General features: G+C 37.5%; 1 protein-coding gene across 1 annotated transcript in view; it reads right to left on the bottom strand.

Moving 5' to 3' along the window:
- The window catches only part of ntn5 (netrin 5), a 34,188-nt gene extending 11,035 nt beyond the window's left edge, over nucleotides 1–23,153 (bottom strand). The window contains exons 1-3 of the mRNA XM_062993296.1: nucleotides 23,081–23,153; nucleotides 4,857–6,214; nucleotides 1,991–2,179 (exon numbers count right to left, since the gene is read on the bottom strand). Coding sequence (XP_062849366.1) covers nucleotides 1,991–2,179; nucleotides 4,857–6,201 — 1,534 coding nt within the window. The 5' untranslated portion in view covers nucleotides 6,202–6,214; nucleotides 23,081–23,153. The remainder of the gene's footprint in view (nucleotides 1–1,990; nucleotides 2,180–4,856; nucleotides 6,215–23,080) is intronic.
- Between the last annotated feature and the right edge of the window lie 803 nt (nucleotides 23,154–23,956).

Below are 23,956 nucleotides of genomic sequence, written 5' to 3'. Positions count from 1 at the left end.
TATTTCTTTTTATTTTTACAGACAGAAGAGTGGAGAGGAGAGAAGAGGTAAGGAGAGAAGATGATAAAAGAGGGGCAGGGGAGAGGAGATGAGAGTGGAGGAAAGGAGTAGAGAACTTAGAGGAACTGGGGAGAATACTAGAAACATCACGAGAAGAACGGCAATACGATGAGATAGGAGAAGAAAAGATTAAAAGAGGAGGTTAAATATAAACTGGGAGAGTCGGTAAAAGAAACGATGAAAGTAAACACACTTAAAGGAAACAGGTACCAAAGTGGCTATAAAAGCAGTAACGACAGACATAACAAAGCAGCACTGCTTCTACTCAGCCTGTGTTCATTCAAACAAACGTTCAACTGCCTTGCAAAAATTTAAACACTTTCCTTTAATCAGGCCAGCCACTACTTGTGTACAGCTTCTATTTTACTATTTATATAAAATATTTAGATTTTGCTATCACATTGTGAAAAAACAAAAAAAACAATGACAATGCTCTGTGTATATATACACCAACGAGGCATAACATTATGACCACTAACAGATGAAGTGAATAACACTGATTATCTCTTCATCACGGCACCTGTTAGTGGGTGGGATATATTAGGCAGCAAGTGAACATTTTATCTGCAAAGTTGATGTGTTAGAAGCAGGAAAAATGGGCAAGCGTGAGGATTTTAGCAAGTTTGACAAGGGCCAAATTGTGATGGCTAGACGACCAGAGCATCTTCAAAACTGCAGCTCTTGTGGGGTGTTCCCGCTGTCTGATATCAAAAGTGGTTCAGAATAGGAACAGTGGTAAACCGGCAACAGGGTCATGGGTGGTCAAAAAGCTGAAGAAGGCTGAAGAAGTTAATGCTGGTTCTGATAGAAAGGTGTCAGAATACACAGTGCATCGCAGTTTGTTGTGTATGGGGCTGCATAGCCGCAGACCAGTCAGGGTGCCCATGCTGACCCCTGTCCACTGCCAAAGGCGCCAAAAATGGGCACGTGAGCATCAGAACTGGACCACAGAGCAATGGAACAAGGTGGCCTGGTCTGATGAATCACATTTTCTTTGACATCACGTGGACGGCCGGGTGCGTGTGTTTTGTCGCTTACCTGGGGAACACATGGCACCAGGATGCACTATGGGAAGAAGGCAAGCTGGCAGAGGCAGTGTGATGCTTTGGACAATGTTCTGCTGGGAAACCTTGGGTCCTGCCATCCATGTGGATGTTACTTTGACACCTACCACCTACCTAAGCATTGTTGCAGACCATGTACACCCTTTCATGGAAACAGTATTCCCTGATGGCTGTGGCCTCTTTCAGCAGGATAATGCGCCCTGCCTCAAAGCAAAAATGCTGCAGGAATGGTTTGAGGAGCACAACAACGAGTTTGAGGTGTTGACTTGGCCTCCGAATTCCCCAGATCTTAATCCAATCGAGCATCTGTGGGTTGTGCTGGACAAACAAGTCCGATCCACGGAGAGCCCCACCTCGCATATTACAGGAGTTAAAGGATCTGCTGCTAACATCTTGGTGCCAGATACCATAGCACACCTTCAGGGGTCTAGGAGAGTCCATGGCTCGATGGGTCAGGGCTGTTTTGGCAGCAAAAGGGGGACCGACACAATATTAGGAAGGTGGTCATAATGTTATGCCTAATTGGTGTATATGCATTTCATAAAGACATCCTCAATTAATTCAAAGCAAATATACACAACTTACACAAACACGTGTCTACACACAATGGCTGTACACACTGTAAACTTGAGATATTTTGGAACTGAAAGCGTCATAAGTAAAAGAACAAAAGAGCAAAGGCCAAATGTCAGAGCACATTCCAGCAGTCACAGTGTAGCCATAACATATACATACTCTCCATCCTTCTACATTTTCTCCTGTGGTCCCACCACACAAACTGAACTAGTTTACAGCGATTCATAACTTTTAATTTCTTTACAATCACACAGTGAATCATAGACATACACGCACACACACAGACTGACGTTGACAGGTCTTGCGGTGGTTGAGGGGCTTGCTGTGATCCCGGGTGTAGCCGTTCTGACAGAACTGACACTGGCGTCCGGTTGTGTGGTGCCTGCATTTCAGACAAACTCCTCCACTGACCCGGCCTGACTGCTGGAACACTGTCATACTGAATTTGCACTTAGTGGAGTGACCATTACACTCACATGCTGAGAGGAGACATAAACAGAAAGAGTCATGGGTAAAAATATGATAGAGAAGAGGATAGATGGCAAAGAGTCAAACTGATTACCGATTATACCATGGCCATAAAGAACAACTGATTTCGAATGACACCTTTAATCCCATCCCTTTTTATTGAAAGAGACGCTTAACAGACACAACAAAAATACAGTGAGTGTAGCATGGTCGCTTACTGTAAAGATGTAAAAACGTAACTGTCCCTATTTGTCCTCTGTTGATTTTAAATAGACATTTATCACTTAGATCATTAAACAAAGCATATTACATCAGAGGTAGTGCTCTTATCATGCAGTAAAATTACATTAGACCACTACCGCTAGCATGCAGAGATTGAATCCTTAGTCATGATACTGGCCAGTCGGGCATATACATACAGACATAATTGGTTATGTCTGGGGGGGGGGTATGGGACAATGTCCCTTAATGGATTGCCGTCATGTCTGGGGTGTGTTCCTGCATTACACCCAGTGTGCTCGGATCCACCAGAACACTGACCTAGATGAAGTGATGCTAAAACATGACGATTACACAAAGATGCAATTGAGAGTCCTAGCAGTTTAATGCACTAAACCCACGACTGCTGAGATCTTGAGCTCTTGAGTTTGAATCCCAGCTGTACAATCGACCAAACCAGGCATCCTACATGCACGATTGGGCATGCCTGACAGAGGGAGTTAATAGTTATGTTGGTAACAAGCAGTTATTGCCTGTTTGTGCTATTTATTTTAGTCCACCTGTGTATGTTAATGTGTCTGTGTGTGTGTGTGCTGTTTTCTTTATCCTTAAACTTGGAGAAGTGCTATAACATCTTATTGAGAAATGAACTGTATGCCATGTTGGATGTTTTTTTTATATTTTGTTTTCTGCTGATGTTACATATTGTATATGGAAACAAATAAAGTATAAAAATGTGTGTGTGTGTGTGTGTGTGTGTGTGTGTGTGTGTGTGTGTGTGTGTTTTGAAAGACCTGGGCGACTTTCAGCAAATTTAGAAAATTATGAATTATGAGAAGTACTTGGGACACGCAGCCTGTCAGTGATTTAAAACACAAAAGCTAGTTCTGATCTAAATGGATGGGGTGACAAAGTCAAAGTCCTAACTTGAACCCATATATCTAAAACAGAAGCTATGTGTTTGATTTAAAAAAAATCCTGCAAGTGTGCTAAAAGTCCTACACAGCAATATGCCACAGCACCTCCAAAACACCAGAGGACAACCTTGAATAAATTCTTATTTATCTGCTTTGATCACATGCTTTGATCACATGGTACCTCTAATCATTTGGAATTAACTGTAAAAGAATCCCATTATTATAAGCAGTTTTTGACGTCTTAGCTATTAGTGTTTATTAGTTTAGTGTTTTGTATACTGTTCAAAATTGCTTTATTGTTTTTCACCCTGGTTTAGGGATTAGCATGGTGGCTCATGGGTAGCACTGTCGCCTCACATCAAGAAGGTCCTGGGATCGATTCCCAGTTGGAGTGGTCCGAGTTTGCTTGTTCTTCCCGTCTCTGCTTCCTCTGGGAGCTCAGGTTTCCTCCCACAGTCCAAAAACATGCAAGTGAGGTGAACTGGAGATACAAAATTGTCTATGACTGTGTTTGCCAATAAAAACTTGAACTGATTAATCTTGTGTAACCAGTAACTACCTGTCCTGTCATGAGTGTAACCAAAGTGTGTAAAACATGAGGTTAAAATCCAAAAAATAAACTAAATAAATGACTCTGGTTTAGGTATCCACTTTGTCTCTTTGGATTTGGCCAGTTAATAGCTCTAACTGACCTTTGACTGTTTTCTGTATTTCTGTTTATCACATCTTGCCCATTTGAATTTTTGTGTTTTTGTTTTTTAGTACAACATTCATTGCAAATTAAATTACAAACTCCTGACCATTCTGATCTGTTTCAGCTGGTTAGTGGCCATGGTATAAGCAAGAAAGACCAACAAAGTATCTTAATAAAACATACAACAAAACATACTTGGACACACACATCAAGCCAGGCTAACATGGTAACATTGTATAATAGGGAATCTTTTTTTGCATTTTCCCCTTTTTCTCCCAATCATTTTATTTTAGTCACATTTTACCATTGCCCTTTTTGTTTGTGGCTTTTAGCCACAATATTGTTCTACCCTGGTTAAGCAACCTTCGTATTGCTTTTATTTTTAATTGTTGTGTTTGGGGCTACACCTGGTGCCTCAGTGACAAGGTGCGACCCACACTGTTGCAGAGAGGGTAGGACTTAAGTACAAACCCCTCCACCTGGAGCAAATTAGTGCTCAACAGGGTGCAGATAACAAATGATAAGAAACCAGGATGTCAAGCATCTGCGCCTCCATGCCCGTTCTGTCAGCCATAAATTGTATGGCAGAGGACATGATTCTGTAACCAGTGACCATCTGTCAATCTTCATAGCAGATATGCTTGTTACACTGTTGTAAAGAACAGCTGTCGACTTCATACATGTCAGAGGGGGTGGCCAGCATGGCAGAGTTGCAAATGGCAAAAAAAATTAAATCTTAAATATGAATCGTAAATGAGTACATTGGAAGGAAAGGGGGAAAAGATCATTGACCTGAAAACTGCATTTATATCATACAAAGACATACATATACACACACACACAACAGTCATAACTCACGGACGCACGGGTGTGGCTGGGTGGGCGTCGCACGTTGCCAAGGGCGATCATAATAGAAGGGCTCACAGACATCGCAGTCGGGTCCAGCAGTGTGGTGCTCACACTGACACATCGCCTGACCCTGCTCATCACGTCGACAGCGGGAGGCATGGCCATTACATTTACACCTGCCACCCACCTGAATATCAGAGAGAGCAAGAGGAAGGGTGGGTGCAGCCAACAATGAGGACAGTGAAAGACGATGTCTAGCCTTGTTCCTCGTTCTGGAACGAGCTCTTTTATTTCTTGCGTTATTCCTTCGCTTTCTCAACTCCTTCCCCTTTGAGCCACGCCCCTGACTTTCAAAATTCCACTCACAGACACCCTCCTGGCATGACATCCAACGAGGTGAATCTTTCTTACGACCTCTTTCTTTGTCTCTGCCATCTTGAGTGTCTGTCTGTTTGCGGGTCACGTTGTGTCCACTTCCTTGTGAGGAACTCTTGTTGCGGATCCTTCTCGACTCCCCTTTCCTGCGACCATTTGTTTCAGTAAACCAAACGCTCTCACCTTGAGTCACTTCATTTTTAGACCCTGCTGTCCATTTCAGAGTCCTGTCCATTTCATCTGGTTTCTTTTCTGGCTTAACCGTTTTACTCTGTGACTGATGGAACACTATCCTGATGTCAGTGGCAGTCACCCAGTCTTGAAGACCTGGACTGTATTCAAAATCTGCGGAGGAAGGGCGTCCATCTAGGGTTGAGAAGGCCAATATGACTCCACCACGGTGTTTCTGAAAGGGCCTGGGATCAGAGCACAGAGACTCGGTCTCCTGATGTCTGCTGAGAGCAGTGGACTGTGGAGGAAGTCCGAATCTCCCCATGCAGTCGCTGGAGTAATACTGCAGTGGGCGCCAACTTCGCCCAAAGTCCATTGACTTTAGAATGGAAATGGAGAAAGGTTCAATTAGCTCCACATGCTGGCAGAATTGCAGGCTGATGTACGTGACCTCAAAACGCCTTCCAAGGGGAACACTTAGGGTCCATTCCGCAGAAACCGAACGTGCCGAAGCAGTCCAGCAGGTCAGATTATGGAGATTATGGAGGTCAGTTAGGGTGCTGATGTTCCTCTCCGCTCCCTGAAGCAGGTCCTCTGCCTGTACTGGCACACCGTAGGCAGCGTTAACGAAATCTGACAGGCAGTGGCGAGGACGCCCATCCAGGTGGTAGCAAGGGTTATTGGGAGAGGTCCAGCGAAGCGGGGATAAAGAAAAAGAGGGTGAGAGAAAAGAATAGGGGAAGAAACCAAGAAGAAGGAAAAGGTAGAAGGACAGAGCTAGGGAGGGAGGGGAGTAATACTGGAGCATGATGTCATCTGGCCTATAATAAAGAAAAAAAGAAGAAAAAATGGTCAGGTCATCAAAGGGATCACATATAATGTTTTGACACATAAAGAAGTCTAGAAAAGTTAAAGCATTATGATGTAAATTTTCCTCTGTCTGCACCATCTGTGTCCCAATTGAAAACATCCCTAGTCATGACATAGAATACACGCCAGCCGATCAAAGCCTATCATTCAGCAGAGGGCAATGAAAATGAGTTAGATATAACAGGTCTAACTCATAACATAACCTTTTAAAACACATCTCAAGCTGAATATAGAGGGATCTTCAAAAGTTTCCGCACTTTTATACAACCCCAAATCAGAAAAAGTTGGGACAGTATGAAAAATGCAAATAAAATAAAAATGCCGTGTTCCTTACATTTACTTTGACTTTTATTTGATTGCAGACAGGATGAACCTGAGATATTTCATGTTTTATCTGCTCAACTTCATTTCATTTATTAATATACCTCCATTCCTGCATTTCAGGCCTGCAACACATTCCAAAAAAAGTTGGTATGGAGGCAATTTAGGGCTAGTCATGTCACCAGGTGATTGTAATCATGGTTTGGTACAAAAGCAGCATCCAGGAAAGGCTGAGTCTTTGATGAGCAAAGATGATCAGAGGATCTCCAGTTTGTCAACAAATGTGTGAGAAAATGATTGAAATGTTTAAAAACAATGTACCTCAAAGAAAGTTCGAAAGGGATTTGCATATTTCCCCCTCTACAGTGCATAATATCATTAAACCATTTAAGGAATTTCAGATCGTAAAGGCCAAGGGCGCAAACTTAAGCTCAACGCCCATGATCGTCGATCCCTCAGATGGCACTGTATCAAGAACCATCACTCAACAATAGCTGATATAACCACATGGGTGAGGGATTACTTTGGCAAACCTTTGTCCAGCACTACAATACAGTTACATGCACAAATGCCACTTAAAACTTTACTGTGAAAACAAGAAGCCTTATGTTAACCATGTCCAGAAGCAGCGTCAACTTCTCTGGGCTCTGAGGCATCTAGGATGGACCATCACACAGCAAAAATGTGTATTGTGGTCAGATGGATCAGCATTCCAGGTCTTTTTTGGAAAAAATGGACCAAAGACGAAAAGGACCTTCCAGACTGTTATCAGCAACAAGTCCAAAAGCCAGGTTCTGTCATGGTATGGGGCTGTGTCAGTGCTCTTGGCAAAGGTAATTTACACTTCTGTGATGGCAGCATTAATGCAGAAAAGTGTGCATTGAGATCTTAGAGCAACATATGCTGCCTTCAAGACGTCATCTGTTCCAGGGACGTCCATGCATTTTTCAACAAGACAACGCAAAACCACATGCTGCACACATTACAAAGGCATGACTGCGGAAGAAGAGAATACGGGTACTGGACTGGCCTGCTTGCAGTCCTGTCCTGTCCTCAATAGAGAATGTGTGGAGAATTTTGAAACGGAAAATGCGACAACGACGACCTCGTACTGTTGCACATCTTAAGACGTGTTTGCAGGAAGAATGAGACAAAATAAAAGCTGAAACACTAAATCACTTGGTATCCTCGGTGCCAAAACGTCTTTTAAGTGTGGTGAAAAGAAATGGCAACATTACAAAGTGGTAAATGCTTTACTGTCCCAACTTTTTTTGGAATGTGTTGCAGGCCTGAAATGCAGGAATGGAGGTTTATTAATAAATAAAATGAAGTTGAGCAGATAAAACATGAAATATCTCAGGTTCATCCTGTCTGCAATCAAATAAAAGTCAAAGTAAATGTAAGAAACTCTGTGTTTTCTTTTTATTTGCCTTTTCCATGCTGCCCCAACTTTTTCTGATTTGGGGTTGTATTTTCATTGGAAAAGGTGAGGGCGGAAGGAGTAGTAATTGGTCGTGTCTGAGAGACTAAGAGCTTATTGTTTGGATTTAGCCCCATCTGATTTCCACCTTTTTGGACGCTCAAAGAAGCTTTAAGGGGAGAAAGATGTTCATGTAATGATGATGTGAAAGCAGCAGCGAATCAGTGGCTACGCACTCAACCAAAAACATTTTTGCTGTTGGCATTAAAATGGTACGACGCTGGGAAAAATGCATCGCAAAGGAAGGCGACTGTAAAAAAGTGATTTAAATTTTTTTTTTAATTCTTAATAAATAGAGTTTTAAAAGTGAGGAAACTTTTTGAAGAACCCTCGTAGTAGAGCAGAGATGGGTACAAACAAGTGAGAGGCATGGAGGCAGTAAATGCAAGGAATGACAGTATGCACAGGAAACAGCTGGTCTACAATCGACCCCAGCACCATCAATCAAATTTATAGTCACTTAGTCACTCCATTCCTAATCCAGACCTGGACAGTGTGTGCACGGAAACATGAGGGTACAGTAAGCAGTGACTATGGTTAAAGCAGAAGGTTGCACACTATTGCACGTACTCTGAACGTACTTGTTTCTCCAAAAAACGTACGTTGTCTGAAGATATGCTGTGTCAAAAATAGACATAAATGTTTAATATTATTTTACTGTCTGACATGACCTTAATTCTCTTTAATGACTGACTATAGCTTATAATCTATCTATGTGCCAATATAAATAAGGCTAGTTTGAATAAACCGATTGTAAAACAGTGGTGTCTTGTCAAAACCCAAGCTGCCACCTGTCTGCCATAAAATAAAAACTGCTGAATTGTTGATGACTCTGTCCAAGTTAAAAAAGTTTTACATTACCACAGGCATACAGGCTGCACAAGCACTGTTCCACAATAAGCATGTTAAGAGTTTAGCTAATGTTTGTTGCTGATTACATGAACCAAAAAAGAACAGCAGGGGGTTAATTTGTGATATAATAGCTTCTAAGTTTATGGAGATGTGAAGCAAGCTTGACTGTGGACAATGTCACCCATGTTAAGTAGTGTCTAATTAATGGAATTAATTAAGGCCTGAGTTTTTTTTGTTTGTTGTAATTTGCAATACTCATATCCCCACAAATTAAGTATTTATAACTAGCTAGATTTAGCTTTTAACAAAATCTTTATTAGTTGAATGACAGAGCAAATAAATGAAGAAATGAAATGATGTAGCACAATATTTTCTTAATGCTGTCATGTCACAATTATTCGAACCCTACACGGAATTGCTGACCTACAGTTCAGTTACGACTTGATTAAACCACTGGGAACTCAATAACAACCCTAATTTACTTCAGCTGCAGGAATTGGCAATCATGGATTTAAAGAAATAACAAGGCAATTAATGGTCAAATGGTGCTAATTGGACTTTTCAGCAAGACAATGATCCAATCTCCAGATTTAAATTCCATAGCAAATTTTTGGTGGGACTTCAAGAAAGCAGTTGCACAATGAAAGCCATCAAACCTCAATAAACTAGAAGCTTTTGCATAAGAAGAATGGAGAGGCGTCTGACGCTTGTAACACTTTGTAACACAAATTGGTTATAAGAGGTTATCAAGGCAGAAAGATGTTCTACAAAGTACTGAGGCTTGAGGTTAGAATAATAGTGAACCAGAGGATGTCTGTCAACTAAACTCTAAATGATGGCAGCTTATCAAAATTGCTTGTATGTATATCGTCGCTGTCTGATGAAAAATGCGCTTTTCACTTTTTTACATGTGTTGATTGTGGGTATAAATCTCTGTCTGTCCATAGCAATAAATATCAAAATGACCAAAGAAAAGATGAAAAATCACACAATCTCTTTAACGAGTATCTCCATTGGCTGCTAGACCTGTCCATCAAAAGCGTGTATCTTCTCTTTCTTCCCCTCCGGTACTGTTTGAGAAATGTGTAATGTTTGATCTACACAGTTTGTTCAGGTTATTCAATTGCATGGTTGTGAACATGATTTATATTTGTACAAGTAAGTCCATTTTACATATGAAACCAACGGACTGACGACCTGATAAAGATACACTTTTATTTCTGTGCTGAATTGTATCTAAATGTCGCCATCTGTGGTTTGTTTGCACTTTTACTGTCAGGGGAAAAATCTTTTTATTTTTCAAAAAAAGTTGAGTTTTTGGAGATACATGTTTTTCATCGAACAGCGACGACATATTATATGTATATTTTTATGTAATTCTATTCACATCAACATAATACCTTTTAAGGTGATGGGGAATTATTTTTCTGATTGCAAATGTGGTCAATCATAATCACAAACAAGAAATTAGAAGGCCATGACAACTAAGTGTATATAAGTGTAAAAAACTTTAGATTTTAACAGTAGCTAGATCAGGGAGAATATATAGAGAAAATATAGAGAACATTTAGATTGAAATATATAAAAGGTGAGATGTAAACAACCAAAACAGTTTGTTTTCCCCATAAATAAGGAAATAACTATCACTTATAAGTCTCTTATGAAGATACACAGTCATGAAAGTAATATAAATTTTAAGAATCTGGTACCAGAACGGCAGCTTGTTTTTATAAATGAACTGACCATCTGCTGTTGGACTCATTACACTTCTGTTCAATTGTTTTGAAAATAATGTCTAAGTCCAGTAGCGCAGCTGTCTATCACCCTAGCCCACCACGGCTGAATCTATCGGCTATCGGCCAGCTGGGCATCTACACAGAAATGATTGTCTATTTTACTGGCAATGCAAACTGGTGCTATGCATCTAGCGTTAATGGCACATCAAGCAGGGATGGCTCTGTCTGCCCTTGTAAGATACAAAAAACCTAATGGTCCTGGTACTTTAAATGTTTGGCTCAGTTTCTCAGAGGATTTAGCTTCCTGCTTATTACATCTTAAATGGAAATATTGGCTGACCCCAAACTTGTAATTTTTAAAGCCTGACAGGTCATATTGGAACATCTGCAAGAAATGAATGTAAATCTATAGCTAAGAAGAACTAAGAATCTATAGCTTTGTAACGTGGAGCTATGTATAAAAGTTCCTCTTTAGGAGTTTTATTTTTAAACGTTTTAAAATGATAAAGGACATTCCCTTTTCACTCACTCTACATCTCTAGCCCATATGGTTCTTGGTCTGTTCCTAACTGCTGGTAATAGATGATGTTCTAACAAGCGTGTGACACTGATAGCACAGTCAGCAGGCCTGTGTAAACCTGCCCGGTAGGAGAGTCAGAAAGAGAGAGAGAGTCTGAAATCTGAGCCTTTGGACCTGCAGGGGCAAACAGGCAAGTCTGAGAACAAAAAAAGTCTTTTATACAGCACTCGTACTGTCTTTAGATCATATTGTAATTCTCCCATCCTGATAAACGCCCAGCACTGTCTTAAAATGTATGTCAATATTCTCACTTGATTAATACTTTACTTTGGGTTTAGATATTTGTAGCTAATAATTTTATTTGCTTTATTTTCAGTTTTTAATAAATTAGCTTACACTCCCTTTTCGGCATGGTGGCCAAAAAAAAAGGTCCTGAGTTCGATTCCCAGGTGGGGAGGTCTGGGTCCTTTCTGTGTGGAGTTTGCATGTTCTCCCTGTGTCTGCGTGGGTTTTCATACAAAATTGTCCATGACTGTGTTCGATGTAACCTTGTGAACTGATGAATCTTGTGTAATGAGTAACTACCGTTCCTGTCATGAATGTAACCAAAGAGTAATGTTAAAATCCTAATAAACAAACAAACAAACACTACCTTTTTATTTTACAGCCAAGATGCATAACTTTTTCTGGTTGTTTTTGCCCACCTTTACCAGGCTGTCACTGTTGGGCCCATGAGCAAAGCCATTAACCCTCAATTGCTTGGATTGTACATGGTCACAACTGTAAGTTGTTTAAAAAAGCTTCTGCTAAATGCTGTAAATGTGAATTGCAACAGTGTTGATTTGCAAATTCTTTTTGAGCTATATTTAATTCAAAACAGTATGATATTAAAAAGATAATACATTGATTGATTTTTGTGTATATATACATTAATTAAACATTTTATTGCTGCAACATATTCCAACAAATTTTGGACAGGGCACATCATATTTTGTAAATGTGAAAGTAGGAGGGATCTTCAAAAAGTTACCGCACTTTTATATTTTGGTTGGAAACAGTGAGGGAGGGTGGATTAGTATTTGGTCGAGTCTGAGAGCATTAAGAGAGAGAGCTTATAGTCCGGATTTAGCACCATCTGAATTCCACCTTTTTGGACCACTCACAGAAGCTTTAAGGGGAAGAAGATTTTAATGTGATGATGTGAAAGCAGTGGTGCATCAGTTGCTACATGCTCAACCAAAAATATTTTTTCATTCATATTGTGCATCAAACTGCCACACAAATTTTCAATAGAAGACAAGTCTAGATTGTAGACAGGCCAGTCTAGCATCTGTACTCTCTTATTGCAAGCCACGCTCTTGTAACATGTGCATAATGTGACTTGCTATTGTCAAGGATAAGTGTTCACTTGCATTTGTGTTTACTAACAAGGTACTGGCACCCAAATGGTGGAACGAACTTTCTCTGTCTGTCCGAACATCTGAGTCTCTTGATATCTTTAAAAAACGATTAAAAACCCACCTCTTTACTAAACACTTACGCTGACTTGTACTTACTTACTAACACTCTTTTCCATTTCTTAACAAAAAAACTAACAGGTTTTAGCAGATTTGTGTTCTTGGACTGTTGTTTACTTAATCTAGAGTAATTAAATGTTTACTATGGAAGCACTACTGTAAGTCACTCTGGATAAGAGAGTCTGCTAAATGTCGAAAATGTAAATGTAAAACAAGGGTTTTCCCAAGTTTTCCTGAGCCCATGTGGTTATATTCATTACATGACTTGATTCCTCTAAATTCTCTAATACTTTTATTAATGTTCAGAACGGGTAGGTAAAATCCCCAAATTCCCACAAAAAACTCACACAAAAATTCCCACAAAAATCAATACGTTTAATAGGGTTAAACATTAAATAGCTCTTCTCTGTTTTTAGTTAAATATGGGGTGGCACGGTGGCTCAGTGGGTAGCACCATCGTCTCACAGCTAGAAGGTCCTGGGTTCGATCAGTAGGTGGAGCGGTCTGGGTCCTTTCTGTGTGGGGTTTGCATGTTCTCCCTGTGTCCGTGTGGGTTTTCTCCGGGAGCTCCGGTTTCCCCCCCACAATCCAAACACATACAAGTGAGGTGAAGTGAAGATACAAAATTGTCCATGACTGTGTTTGACATTAAAAACTTGGACTGATGAACCTTGTGTAATGACTAACTACCTGTCCTGTCATGAATGTAACCAAAGTGTGTAAAACATGACATTAAAATTCTAATTAATAAATAAATAATTAAATATGTTTAAAAAAAACTATAAAAGACAGTTCACTGCATTCTTATTTGCAAAACCTTTTTGGAATTAAGTTTGTATGTATTTTAAACGAAACTAAACAAAAAACAAACATTAATCAGTGCTGTATAGATTACTGTTAATACTACTGGTCTTACATACAAGTCAGATCTTTGTAGATCAGTTCAGGGCTTTTAAAGACAAGTTATAGACAACTAAGAATATTATTTTACACTGACATATATTTCCAAAAAATGACGTTACATTACTAGTCCTCTGTTATTTTCTCTATTATAATGTAAACAAAATATGCATGCCAGCTAAATACAAATTCCTCCAACCTATCAATAGTGCATATCTGTGCCTAAGGGAATCAGGCCAAGTGTGCTGTCACAGACTCATTGAGCTTTAATTAAGCAGCTGATGAATCACTTCTCGGGTATCACTGAGGCGTCTCTGTAGCACAGACTGCTGGGTAATTCAGTATTAGCAAAGAAAGTGAGGAGCGAGTGAACATGTCAGCTATTCACGGCTTGACCAGCACGGTTTACATAAGTGGGTGAGGGGGCATGATTACATTCTTGTGCTTGTACTCAGTTCATTACATTGTGGGCTAATTAAACACAGCTCATTAGGCTCTGTGCATTTGACGGATTGCTGCTCCTCCAGCAGTTTGAGCTTGGACTTTGTCTGGCCTCCCTAAAGGCCACGTTCACGCTGGTTCGGTATGACTTCCCCTGATGGTCATTTCAGCAGTGCGGATGTGGTTTCAATAATTTACCCTTCTCTTTCCATAAATTCACACTCCACACATGACAAGTTAGATGTGAGACACTTCTACAGAATCTGGCTTTGAACATGAGAAGCGTTCCTCTGTGACTTGAGAGCACTTATAACTTATCACAAAGTCAAGCAGAAATTTGCAAAATGCAAAATGCAAAAAATAAAAAACAAAACATTTTTGCTTACGGCACACGGTTTACCTCTGGCATAAAACTTTATAAAGCTTATCTCTTTTTATTACTTCTATTTAGTTAGTCTATTAAATCATCTGTCTGAGATATCGCTGTACATAAAAATGCATTTCTTAGCACTGAGAGTTTCTTTAACATTGTCACATCTAACATTTTATTTAGCTATAATTAACAAAGTAATATATAAGTGCTATGTTCAAGTGAGAACATTTGTCATTTTTTGGAGTGTATTGCCACAAAATACTACCAGTATTTTACTGTTAACCTGGAACCAGCCCTGAGTAAAAGTTTTTAACTATGAAGGATTGCAGCTACAAATAATAATAATAATATGATTTATTTAAAGAGCAAATAGCTGTTATCAAAAAAATAATCAACGACCAATTAACTGGATATCTGTAAATTATTGTTAAATTGCCAATAAATTGTACAGTAGTTACTATCACTGATATTTCCAGCCATTAAATAGACCTTTAAAAAAACACAGAATACAGCATAGTTATGGTAGCTACAGTAAATACTTATGGAACACTAATGAAATACAATCAAATCTAATAGTCTATAGTTTTCCCACCTTTTGGTTTGTGACAGTTAGATCTATGTAACAAGGGTAAAATGTACGTATAGTATATTTACTGATCCAGAATCACTTTTTTTAATTTTATTAAAGAAGACATTTTCACAGCCCATTTTAAAGACCGTTTTACAGTCACAGACATTAGGAATTACATATGCATGTATAAAGTCATATAATAACTAGCTCAATTCAAGCCTGAGCTGATGTGTGTTATGCTACAAAATATATTTTAATCAGTCTGTTTATGCAAGCTTGTGCTGTAATGGTAATTATGGTTAAATATGTAATGAGGCATTAAACCCCAACATACAAGTGGCTTGATTTGGCTTTCACTCAAGCAAGTCTATACTTATTTAGGCTATTTTACTTACTAAGTTAAATAGCCTAAATTATTATTAACATTGATAAGTGAGAGTATTTGTTTTATCTGTTTATGAGGAATGAAAACCAAATATACAGATTTACCTATATAATTCATTGTCCCTTTGGTTAATATAAAAGCCAGGTATAAAGATCAATTTATTAAAATAAATTATAGAATATCTGTGTGTCTGTCTGTCTGTCTGTCTGTCTGTCTGTCTGTCTGTCTGTCTATCTATCTATCTATCTATCTATCTATCTATCTATCTATCTATCTATCTATCTATCTATCTATCTATCTGTTGGTCTGTCTAAAAAGAAAAGAAAAACTGTCATTTATGTGAAAAAGGACTAAAATGTCCTTATAGAGACGTTTTTAACCCAGTCTCTGTTTAGTTTTACATTTACATTTTCAGCATTTAGCAGACGTGTTTGACGTGATCCAAAGCGACTTACAGTACAGTTACAGTATACAGCCTGAGCAATTGAGGGTTAAGGGCCTTGCTCAAGGGCCCAACAGCGGCAACCTGGTGGGGCTTGAACCAGCGATCTTCTGATTATTAGTCCAGTACCCTAACCACTAGGCTACGGCTTACATTTGCTGTTGTACGTATGTTGTTATTTACAATGTCACCAGTTAGTATTAAGCTCCATTTAGGACTATATATGTTGTGTGTTCTTATGTTTCAAAATATATTTCAGTCAGCATTGCTGTGCCAGTCTGTGTTCTAATTTTTAATAATGTTACTTAATAAACCTACTTTAATAAAGCCTACTACAGGCTTAAATGACATTGAAACAAATATGACTTTCTTTGTTATTTAGTTGGTTTATGTGGCAGACAAGTAAGCCAATTGAATCAGGCTAGAAAAAAACTTAAGACTCATATGAATAACTCCAGCATTTTTAACAACAGTTAAATGATTATAAATAATTATGTAATTATGTTACTATGTAATGTAGATAATGTAGTTACATCGCTATAAATCACTAACATATAGGCCTACATATTCAGCATTATGTAAAAAAAAAAAGTATAATTGAAAATCAGTTAAACGTTCAATATTATGGCAGCCTGAGTTATGATTTGTGTTTTATAAGCATACAGCCATATTACATGGGGTTTTTGCTTTTATTTGATTTGATTTACAGTGGCATAATAAGGTATATAAACCAACATAACAGAAGTTCTTATTCATTTAATGTTTCAGCATTATCTGACTGGTTTTCTTTTTTAAAACATATAGTAGGGGAGTAAAGCAAGATTAGAAGGAGTATGGAGGTCACTGGCTAAGAAGCATAACTCACTTTAAAGATAATTTTGTAGAATAGTTATAGATAGTTATGGGCTACTAAAACCTGCATTTACTACTTCATGTTATTACTAAGCAAGGAACAAGCTGCTGCTTTTAGACATATATTTATGCTATATGAAATTTTACATTACAAATATGCATTTAGCCAGTATATTTCTAGCATGTGAATTAAGTCCAAATATTTCAAAAAGTAAGTCTAAATATTTATAAAATGTAGTTACTTTACAGTATTAATAGGTGGTAAGTTAATTTCTGCTTGTTTTCTGTGATTAGATTAAAGCCTTAAAGTCCAGCTTGTAATATTATTAATGATATATTTAATTATAAAATGATACAGTATAGGGGCAAAATAATTACTAGAGATCACTAGTGAAAATGGCTGTACTGTATTATGGTTGTTTTTATTCCTTTTCCTAAAATCAGTATAACACCGCAAGTAAATAGTTTATGTAAAAAGTAATAATTTTACAATTTACATGAATATTAGAACTCACTATTTGGTATGGTCACATTTATAATAAGTGTTTTTATGCTGAAAGTTATCTGAGCATGTGCTTCAATGGAAAAAAGAGTTACAGAAATCTGACCCTTTGTACAATGGAACTGACATGATCAGTTTTACGAATGTGCTTCATAGTGCCAAGAACTGAGAAATCCTGACATTTATGAATCTTGTTCTGCTGATTATATGACATGTAGATTTATTTTCATAGCCTGACATTCATGTGGCTATTTTTTGCTTCTTTGGTTAATGTTTCAGTGTATTATAAGCCAACATACAAGAACAGTTTATAGTTTATTTAAACATATTAAGCTGTTAAACAAGACATAATTATATAAAGTGTATATAATTATTGATTATCTTAAACAGTTATTGGCAGTAATATGGCTATAAACCAGTGTTCAGCTTTTGTAGGACTACATCTGCTATTTCACTAAGTTACAGACTGTTTTACAATTTGAAGTCATCTCACAAAAGAAACTGGACTTGAAGTTTATGTGACATGAACCCAACAGACAGGTGGCTTACTATGGCTTTTGACTGGTTGATTTTTGTGGCAGCTTTATGAACTTTAAAATGAATTATTTTTCATTTCATACTCCACTAAAATCTGGCATATTCTCTTTCTAAATAAATAATAAACAATAAAAGAAAGAAAGATCACAAAAGACGTTTTAAAAAAGACTAACAGGCATGAATTTACAGATCATTTTATAGTAATCAACCACTAATGGGCTTAATTTAGGTCTACATACATAAACTATCACATGCTGTTATTTAACAATAGTACCAGTTAGTAACAAGCTCTAATCAATCTTTCTATGCTACAAAATATTTTCTGTTTATAATAGCCTGTGTTATCAGTTTGGTTAACATTATGTATGCCTTATTGTTTGTCTGTTTTGTTCATGTGACAGGTCTACAGGCCAATGTGAAATGTTATAATTCATTTACTGATCTTGTATCATGTGCATTATTTTTATTTAAAAGAAAGTTTTCTAGTACCTTCTGTTTTTTTATTTAAGATATAAAGGCAAGAAAGAGTAAAGAAGCTACATAAAAACCTGGGCCAAAGGCTTGTAAGCTTACCATCAGCAGTTTAAAAGGCATTTTATAGAATAGTTAAAAGAGGCTGTATAGTTATAAACCACTAACAAGCTCTATTCAGGTCTACATCTAGGTTTAATGTTCATTTACGAGATTGAGGTTCTGCACAGGTCTCTCTTCTGTTTATTCTTGCCTGAAATTGATTTTGCACAGCTTTTGGCAAAGTGTACGTTTCTCTCAGGAGACTCTGATACCTGTCAGGTTCTTCAGTCAGTGCAGCTCTTTCCATGCTAAATGGAAGTCATGCAGATTTAACATTTTACTCTGCTGTCCCGCTTTAACATAGCTCGTCATGGACGGCGTTCACACGTGAGCAGAGCTCTCAGCTCCCAGCACAGTGCAGGACCAGTGGGAACAACACACAGCTGACAGTTCAAAATCAGATGATGAACGAGGGAAACTTCATTTCATTAATAAACTGCTACATGTTTAATGTTTTCTTTTCAAAAGAAAAACAGCATCAGAATATTCCAGCTAAATCTGAGAAGATATAGGCTACACCTGCATACATGGGTAATGCTATTATTTTAATAAACATGTGAATAATAGATAAATAAAGAAACAGTTCTATTTAATTTAATAAGCTATGAAATAAACTATAAAAATGTAAACAGCGTGTACTTAGGACTAACCAGACCACCACATAATGGTTTTCATAATGAAACATCTGCAAAAAAGAAAACCAAGGTGGTAGAGATAGTGGAAGTTTTTTGGTAGGTACAGAAAGTAGGTACAGTAAGGTATTTATAATTGTATTTATAATACAGCTTATGGAAATCATTTGTTTGCAGACCAGCCAACAATTATAAAACTATTTTCCAGGACCTGGTGCACCCTGTGGTGAAAACACCACTTCCTGATGATTTCCCCATATTCCAGAATGACAATACACTCATACACCCGGCTGAAATTATTAGTCATGAGATTTAAATCTTATTCAACCTTTTGTGAAAGTGCATACTTAAAAAAATAGATCTCAAATGCTTTTATCTCTTTTTACTCAATCCAATGTAAGCACTAGGGTATAAGCATTGGGCTGTGTATGTACTTTAGCAAGCTTGACAGTTAAACTTTGCATATGAAACAGTAAAAAAATTGTAAAAATAGAAAAAAAGCTATAATTATGACTTATAAACACACACATACACACACAGCTGCCACCATCCTTTGTAATTTTAGTCGTCCAAAGCACGTCCAAAACACACCCCAGTAAAGAGGGTCCCAAACACGGCAACTACTCTGCGCATCAGGTGCATTAATCTTTTTTTAGAGAACCAGGGATAGTACTGACCTGACATGCCTTAGAAAATGGATTATCGCCTCTTGTATCTTTAGCAAAAGGCCCCTGTCTATCACATAGACACGTCGCCTGTATAAAACTAACGTAGCAAACGATTCCCAACATGGACATGATTGTTTGCCTAAAGCGCAATGAGAGTGAAAAATTTAGACTGTAATTAGGCCTATTCAATGCTTTCCATATGTGTCAAACCTCGTGGAGGATCCAGGCTTGTTCCATGAAGTAATGATCTTATTAGGCCTGTCCGGACATGAGACTCATAAATCTGCGAACTGCAAATAGATGCTCATGCTGTCTTGCAAGTCCTAATTCAGAGGCACCCATAACCTTCATCTGGTGTAAGCACATATATAAGCAGATCATGCCAATGATATACAGGTGCTAGACAAAATAACAGAAACATTGCATGAACGCAGAGCTTATGTGAGTTTCACTTGCTAGTTAAATGCATGTATCACTTGTACAAGGCTCTGACAATACGCACCTTAACAACTGAATAAAGAATTTAAAGCAACATGAACCTGATAACAAAAAAAAAAGCCAAACAATGGCCTTCCAACTTTTTTTTCCCAAAGGTCATGGCTGTGCAATAGGATCAGCAAAGATTTGCAATGACAGAAACGTTACAATATAGTAGATAAACACCCTAAAGCTACAGCAACAAATAAGATTGTTTGATGGTTTGACATTAATCCAAAGTTGTGGGCTTTATGAAGAGAAAATACTTGACAGCTATTTGGAAACTTTTATCTATGAAATGTCCTAGTGAAAGGAGCACAAAACCTTAAATAAATCAACTTTTAACAACACCGTTTAGCCCATGTATGCTGCCAAGAATTAGATACAGTGGGAGATACATTATGGTACAGGCAGTCATCTGGTAGTAATTATTGACTCATCCAACAAATATGTGGCATTTTGACAGTGCCAGGTGCACCCTATGGTGCAAAGACCCATATATAGTGATAAAGTTCTTAAGAGTGGCCAGTTACCAAATTTTTTTTTAGACATTCTAAAGTACTATGTGCAAAAATCAGTAGATCTCCATGCCCTTATTCTGGAATACCTGGAGGATTTTGTTCTTAAAGAATGGTTTAACATCCAAATACAAACCATGCCTGAGAGCATTCCAAGAAGTATTAAAGCTGTTTTGCAGTTATAGGGTGGTCCTCCTTATAAATATGTATTTAACAAGTTAGGGTTATTTTGCCCTTTCTTTGGGTACAGGAATAAAGCTTAATCGTATACTGCACATATGTTTAAAAAACAGACAGAGCTGGGCTGATTCAGGTTTGAAGGAGAAACCATATGGAGGGAAGTGAGGGTGCGAGGATCACACTCTCTCCCACGCTGGATTAGACACCCTGGCACTGAAATTTCCTTGGGAGGTTTTTTCTCTTATGTCAGTGCTGAAAAACTGAAAAACAGATGCACATGAAACCACCCTGTGAGCTTCCCTCACAAATGCCAAGCACAATATTTCCTCAGTGAAAATCAGACCAGGCTGTCACACCTGCACATCAGTTCCACCTAATTTTATTCCAAAGACACATGTCATAGACACAAGCTTACAGTTTAACGCGCCTCGGAGGAACTTCAGTGTCCACAGTGTAAGAAGCATCATTAAGATTGGACCATAAATGTTCTACTGACTAATAGACCATAATCAGTGAAATCCGTCTCAAGCATGTCTACAGACACTTAAAGTAATATTGAACATGTACTGCTCTGGGATGTAAATTAACTGGAACACAGCTCCATCACTGTAATGATAATTTAATGAAAAAACGTAGATTTATGGCTTTATAATCAGAAACAGTGGGATTGATCAGGTGTCTCCACACGTGTGCTGGTGTGTGAAAGTAAAGCCAAACGGAAATTGCGCTTTTAATAAAGAGTCCGGACTCTCACAGCTGGGCCACCTACACAGGTCGGCAGGTCACTTTCTGTTTTTAACTCACTGCTTTTGTTTTTCTTCGTTATTATCAAATGGAATAATCAGCCCAATTAATCACATTAGCTTATATAAACAAATTCCAGTTCCTACTTAAGCCAACCATCATTAATCTTATGCGGTAATATAGTTATTCCAGGTCTGTTATTTTCTGGCACGAATTTTAATTACTTTTATTATTAGGTTATTATATTATTACTTTAATATAATCATAACTAGTGGTGTTATTAACTTTCGGACAAAAAAATATGTATGTTATTTGCAAGTCATCGGTCAGTTAAGCAAATAAAGGGCGATTAAATACACAGTTTTGAAATAACTATCAAATTATAATATTATAATTATAGGATATGTCATTTAGGATATATTCAATGCAAATCATATACTAAAATAAAGCTTTGACAAATTAAATCAATTTTAAAGCTGCAAAAATAAAATAAACTAAAAGCCTAAATATTGCAGATGGAATTTATTTACTTTAAAACATACATATTTAAATGTTTATGCAGTTCCTGACCAAAACGCGCTCCTTACATCGAAATTACGCAACATATAATGCATAATTTCACCAAATTTTACTGCCATTAATTATATTTAAAATAAAACAACAAAAATTTATATTTAAATTAAGTCAATGCAAATGTTTAGCTTATTTTACATCAATAAAATATAATACAGTAACGCAACTGCGCCTTTATTATTTTTCTTAAAATGTAAAAATTGTATTTCTTATATAGCCTGTTTAATTTGATTTATTTACTGCTATATTTTATACATGTGGTAATTACGTACATTAATCAAGCACATTCTAATAGACTTTCTTACATTTTGTTATTCTGTTTTTGTATTATAGCCTATAATTTTACTGTCACCTTGTGCAGTATATTTTATATTTTGTTTTATTTCTAAGATTAATAAACGCGCAAATGTAATTTAAACTGTAATGATATTTACTTTTGTGATACAATACCCTTATAACACTTATACTAGCCTATTTAAAATATTATAACATTAATAATGATAAATCTGTTTAGGTTTATTTAAAGGTAGCGTTCTATCTAGAATAAAACGCACACCGAAAAGAAGGAGCGTTCACAGTTTTGTATTGTTTATATTTGTATTATTACTCATTTGATATCGTTGTTTAGATGAAATATGCTGTGTAGTAATTTCTTACTACACTTGTGTGTAATAAGTTCAAATGTTCTTGTGAAATCAAGTTTATGTCCAGGTTATTTTGTGGGTGTGTGTGTGTGTGTGTTAATAGGCTATATAAAATATATATTTTGAAATAAACGCATCATCCAGAAGATATTTAGTCATGACGAACATAGCATAGTTTAGTTCTTTAATTATTCTGTAAAGTGTAGTATTTAGTTAGCAGGAAAACCTCTCAGTCTTTGCTGCTTTACCAATCAGCCGCTCGGTCAGTGCGCAGCTCTATTTAAAGCCTTTAGTCAGTTATAAGTCCATAAGCGGTAATAAACAAACCACAGTGATTCATTCAATTATCATAATTAAGTAATAAAGCAAAAAGTCCTACCATGTGCCGCCAAGCTGCCGGTCCGCCTGCGTCTCATAGGATCTGTGATCGATATTGCAATGCACCGCACCGCACTGTCCTTCACTGCACTGAGAGAGAAGCTCACCCAGCGTCGACCACATGACGAACACACACACACACACACACACACACACACACACACACACACACACACACACACACACACACACACACACACACACACACACACACACACACACACACACACACACACTTACACCCAAGTGAACAAGTGGATATTGAAATGATTTCGTTCTATTAAAACACTTTTCCTCTCAAAGCCATGTAATACTAAAGTCCACCTTCTGAATGGGAAACTGTCACAGAATTGCACTGAGAAAAAAAGTCAGAGAAACTCAATGTGTCTGTATTAAGCAGTAGAAAAACCCAGCTACACTGCATTTTCACTGTCAAATAATGCACAATCTGTTTTATGCTCTACAGAGTTGAATGCTTTTAGTACGTGTTACAAACACAGTGAATCTATTTCTCAGGATTTTTTATGGTTCACATTTGTATTCAATGCTCTGGCATTAGACAGCTCTGTCTGTAAAAATAATTTTTGTCTGTGGTCAACCATCTGTGGTCACCTACATCTGATTCTTCTTTTCATGCTGCACTATACATTTTTAATAGGAGACAGATCTGGTTGCAGGCAGGCCAGAGTGTGTGTGCTTGACTGGCCTGCCTGCAATTCAGATCTGTCTCATATTTAAAATGTATAAGGTGGCATGAAAGGATAATCAGATGTTGCTGGAAAAGACTTTGATGGCAGCATGTGTATTTCTGATATCCCAATATACGCCTCCATGTTAATGGTATCTTCACATATATGCAAGTCACCCTTGCCATGGG

Source organism: Trichomycterus rosablanca, chromosome 4, assembly GCF_030014385.1.
Source record: "Trichomycterus rosablanca isolate fTriRos1 chromosome 4, fTriRos1.hap1, whole genome shotgun sequence".
Taxonomy (NCBI): Eukaryota; Metazoa; Chordata; class Actinopteri; order Siluriformes; family Trichomycteridae; genus Trichomycterus; species Trichomycterus rosablanca.
The sequence above is the reverse complement of the archived record's forward strand: the minus strand, read 5'-3'. Positions and strand labels throughout refer to the sequence as shown.